Here is a 5,052-nt window from a genome sequence, read left to right as displayed (position 1 = left end):
AGGTGTAGGTCATCCGAATTCTGAACTATTTTTCACCTACAGATCAGCAGATATCCATCTTCACTATTTATTGCTAAATATCTCTCAGTATGGAACACGCACCAAAAGAATTACTCCCTCCGTTTTTAAATATTTTTCTTTCTAAAAATCTCAACAAATGTCTACATGGAAGCAAAATAAATAAATCTACATAATAAAATATGTCTATATACATCCGTATGTGATAGTTCATTTGAAATCTCTAAAATATTTAGAGACAGAGGAAGTACGAGATAATTACGCAGACAATTCTTTCAGCTAAGTTAGATTCATATTTTATTTTCTCAAATGATTTGTTAAATACCGAAGTCTGAAAATTTCTGCTTTCCAGCCAGAAAAATCAAAACCAATATAGGCGCAAAAATGAAAAAATGCGTGACATAAAAAAAATCCCAAAAGAAAACCCTCCCACTCCATCCCGTCTCTCCCCCTCGCCTCTTTCCCCTTCCCATTTCCATGGAGTCGTGCAGCTTCCGCACCGCCACCTCTCCTTCGCCGTTCCCCTCGGCTCCGTCGTCCTCCTCGTCCCCTCGCGCGCCGTACCCCAATCTCCGGTTCGCCGTAAGCAGTACCCGCGTCCTCCTATTTTCTTTTCTTTTTGTGTGTTTTGTCGCATCCGTTCCCTGATTTCTTTTCCTTTCCGCACAGAGAGCAAGAAATGGGAGGCAGATGCGGATGCGGAGGATGGCGTCGGGGTTTGATGCCTTCCCGCCCCTCCCAGGCAAGGTCTTCGTCGAGGAGGTGAGAGTCTTGGTTTATTAAAAAATGAAAATCCTTTTTTGGATTAATAAAGCAGCTTTCTTGATTAGTATATTTGTTGATTTTCGAGAACCCTGACTTCCCCTAGGTGCAAATGTCCAATTAAATGCTCTTAGCATTGAATTAGCTCCGTGTGCGCTCCGGATTAGCCTCTCAACGAACTTGCTGTCCCTGCTCCGGGTTACAGATTGCACACTTATTTCCTTGAAGAAATAGTAGTACTATGGATATGGTTCCCGGGTTACTATAGATGTGGTAGGGTAGAGTTGGGCTATCTAGCTTCTCGGGTTTGTCCATTTCTTCCATTTTAGTTTAGTCAAGTGAGTTTCATGTAATTAGGTCAAGTAAAGTGGATCTATGATAGTTCCATGGTTCTGCCAGTGAATTATTTCTACCACTAGATACATTTGTTTCATATAGGTTGATGCTGGATTAGTCAGTGAGGTGCTTCTTTGATTAATTCATGGTTTCATCTGTTAGCTGCTCAGTGAAGCAGATCACTGTTCACTAGCCTTTTTTTTTATCAAGATCCTTGCAAATTCTTTCTCTGGATCGCCATCACTGTGGGAGCCGTAGTATGCTATACAACTGAACCCTTCTTTAGCCAGTTTTAATACCGGTTCACTAAATACAATCTCTGCAGGATTAGCAAATCTTCTTTTAAACTTTATCTGTTGCTGATTAAAAAGATTATGCATTTATTTCTGTTAGACAATTGGAGCTGAATATGGGGAAGGCTTCGAGACTTTCAGGATGGACGGACCACTCAATATCGATGTGGTAAGCATATATCATGATACCACTTGCAATTATACCATTATGTGCTATTAGCAACCTACTCCCTCCGTCCCATAATATAAGATCTTTCTTCTACCTTTCAGTGGATGAGCTTTCTTCTACCTTTATCTTTCTTCTATCTTGACGGAGGGAGCATCATTTATCTGTTATGTTACTTCAGTGGATGAGCTTTCTTCTACCTTTCAGGATTATCTTAACGAAAAATTGCAAGAATGCTTCCTTCAAAGGATAAGGCATGCTATGAAGCCGGATGAAGCATTTGGTTTAATTTTCTCATGGGACAATGTTATTGTGAGTTTTCGTCTCTGTGTTAGTGTATCATACTGCAATAGTTAGTGACACCGTGTGTTTAAAATGGCATTTTGGAAAATACTTGCTCGCCTACAGTTATTAATTGCAGCAATAGCCAAGCAAACTATACTTGTACATAATTCAGCATTTCCCTGGTTCAATTGCATTACAGGATTCTTTGTTATGTAGTTTCATTTGTAGGTGAATCCTCATATTGTGTGTATAGGTTGCCGCTATGTCATTACTGCTTCACTAATTGACCGACATTTGATGCTCTTTTCTGTTCTCTTAGGCTGACACAGACTCACTAAAGTTGGATGCTTGGAGACAGCTTGCTTTGGAGGAAGGTATTATTTTTGTAAACATAGTCGCATATTGCTATATGACCTTGGTAAACACATACTAATGTAATTTATCTTGCGCAGGGAAGGACATCCCTACTGCTGCTCATATCCAAAAGAGTATTATTCATGGTGCTGCTGACCATGTCCTTAGAAAGGTATGTGTGTGTTTCGGTGGACGTATCTTTTGAATTTTTTATACCAAGCCTACATTATCATCTAGCAATTCAAGGTACAGAAATATTTTAGCTGCAAAAAAGATGTTAGAAAATTTACATGTTCCCTTTTAGCACCCCCTTTTTTGTCGCTCCAATGCCTTCGCTTGAATAGGGCACTGGTACTTGAAGCATCACTTCTACTTGTGGTTACCAGGTTTTGTATTGGGCAAAAGAGGATGATCAAATGGAAAGGTTGAAGGCACGACTTATAGAGCTGTACTATGAAAGCCTCTTCAAAGTAAATCTTCTCCTTCTTGCATTGAGTAGGATTTGATTTACTCTATGATTTCCCCTGACTGTCTGAAATCCATGTCATTCAGCTTGATACCCCAGTAGAAGGATTGAGAGAATGGTTGGATGCAGTTCGGACAGCAGGTATACCCTGTGCTGTGGCATCGTCCCTGGATAGGAGATGCATGGTTGAAGCTTTGGATAGGATGTCGTTAAGCAAATACTTCAAGGTTTTTCTGTCACCCTTCTTAGTTTCCCAAGGTTTACTGATCTGAAAAACATACTGCCTAGCTTAGGCATATGGTGATCATTACAAGTTAATTTTGTTTTTTGCCTTGTCAAATACAGGCAATTGTGACCGATGAGGATGATATGGAGTCAATAGCACATAGGTTTCTCTCAGCTGCTGTTAAGGCATGTTTTTTCCTGACTACTAGTTGATTATTGTTGCTGAACTGTGCAAAGAACATGTTTGCTGATCTTCTCTTCTTGGCAGTTGGATCGGAAGCCCTCGAAGTGCATAGTGTTTGAGGATGACCCAAGAGGCGTTACAGCTGCTCACAACTGCACTATGATGGCAGTTTCCCTGATTGGTGCTCATCCGGCGTATGTAGCACTGTTTTCCTTGGAGCAATCTAGTAGCTCCACTCAAGTCACAAATGTTCGGTTCAATAGGAAAGTCAATAGATGCTTCTTGTGTGTAATTGTTTCTGGTGACATACAGGTACGAGCTGGAACAAGCGGACCTTGCTGTCGCGAGATACAGCGAGCTCTCGGTGATCAACCTCAGAAGGATGTTTGCACACAAGGGGCTAAGCTTCATGGACATGCAGAAGCAGATAATCGAGAGGTCGCCACCCAAGAGGAAGCTGACAGTAGACACCATCTTCTGACTAACTATTTTGCTCCGGTTCCCCATCTTCTGTTCTTGAACCGCTAGCCAGCAGCCTGTGGCTTGTGCAGTGTATATAGTGTTGCATTGCATGTGAGTTAGATAAGATAGTGGCGTAGTGCTGATCTTAGGTGATCCCGTCGTGTTACACTCGTTCAGAGATCTCTGAATGTAGTAGCTGTATTTGAAATTACAGGGAGAAAATTGCCGCCGTTACAACCAGCGCCGTTGCTGCTGCAAGCTAATGGCGGTATCGAATTTATTCATCATTTTGAAATTACATGGAGATGACTATTGCACATTGCCAAGTCTTTTTCTGGATGAGCTGCATTCTCTTGAGAACGCTTTCGCTGATGGCACGTTCTTCTTTTACAGGCTTAATACCTGCACCAGCGTATTTCATACACCGTCAGACTGGCGTAGACCACAAACGTACATAGTGAAAATGATGTACGGGTTGTGGGTTTCGTTAGTATGAAACCACTGCATGAAAAATCTGAAAACTACGGTTTTTGTGGATTTCATCATGAAAATAACCTCAGTTTAGAAGGCTTGGACGCCTGAACTTTGACTCTGCATGCGGGAAGCAGAGCAATTTCTGTTTAGGATTGCTTTTCTTTCATGGCTTTCAAGACCAGTGATGAATTTCAATGTAACTTTTTTTGCTTGCATCAGCTCCCCTATGAAAACTGTCTGTCAAACAGGCAGTTGAACGACCTCCTTTTCATTTCGGACGAATAAATGCAAAATCTTAGCGTGCTTGTTTTTCCCATCCTTGTGAGCAACACTTTGTGCCATGTACTTATTTTTACGATTCAAGCAGGAGCTCTGCCGATTTCATTAAGATATGAAAAAGCAAACAAATACAGATGACCTGGTTTCAAAGGAAAACTGTCCTGAAAACCACGCGAAACAAGAAAAAAGGAAGAAAAAAAAACAGCACAACCCCGGGGTGGATGTAATTTTGTGTGACATGTTTCAAATCATGAAAAAAAACAACACATATAGACATGAACATGAAATCTAGACCTACTTCGGTAGTCTGTGAAGAGATGCAATTTTGTGTGACATGTTTCAAATCATGAAAAAGTTTTGCTATTGACTCTTAATTTATATTGGAATGCAGCCAGACGATAATTTCATTTCTTAAGTAGCTTTCCTACCTTCCAACACCATATGATAGAAACTCAAAATCCCGCAAACTATTTTGGCAGTGGACTATACACTACAAATCATGCAACATGTTTAGTAAATAAATCACTCTAGATACTAGTTTTAGTCGGTCATCCCGCGTCAACTAAAATAGTATGAATTAGAAATCTCTTATGATGCTTCTCTAGTCAAGCCAAACAAAAGCATCCTTATAGTGACAAAAATGATCAAATTCATGATACATAAGTTGTTTTTTCCCGATTGAGGAGGATTGCATGCTACTATTAAACTCCAGTATATTCCACATGATCATCCCTACACATATTCATTG

General features: G+C 40.4%; 1 protein-coding gene across 1 annotated transcript; it reads left to right on the top strand.

Moving 5' to 3' along the window:
* The first annotated feature begins 379 nt into the window (after window positions 1-379).
* LOC123114177 (5-amino-6-(5-phospho-D-ribitylamino)uracil phosphatase, chloroplastic) lies at window positions 380-3,870 on the top strand. The gene is made up of 11 exons (XM_044535564.1): window positions 380-600; window positions 688-780; window positions 1,510-1,578; window positions 1,783-1,887; window positions 2,180-2,234; window positions 2,313-2,386; window positions 2,601-2,684; window positions 2,767-2,907; window positions 3,026-3,091; window positions 3,174-3,283; window positions 3,402-3,870. The coding sequence occupies exons 1-11, from the start codon at window positions 496-498 to the stop codon at window positions 3,568-3,570; spliced, it is 1,071 nt and encodes a 356-aa protein (XP_044391499.1). The 5' UTR covers window positions 380-495; the 3' UTR covers window positions 3,571-3,870.
* The last annotated feature ends 1,182 nt before the right edge of the window (window positions 3,871-5,052 follow it).

This window comes from Triticum aestivum, chromosome 1B, assembly GCF_018294505.1.
Source record: "Triticum aestivum cultivar Chinese Spring chromosome 1B, IWGSC CS RefSeq v2.1, whole genome shotgun sequence".
Taxonomy (NCBI): Eukaryota; Viridiplantae; Streptophyta; class Magnoliopsida; order Poales; family Poaceae; genus Triticum; species Triticum aestivum.
This window is presented reverse-complemented; position numbering and strand designations above follow the sequence as displayed.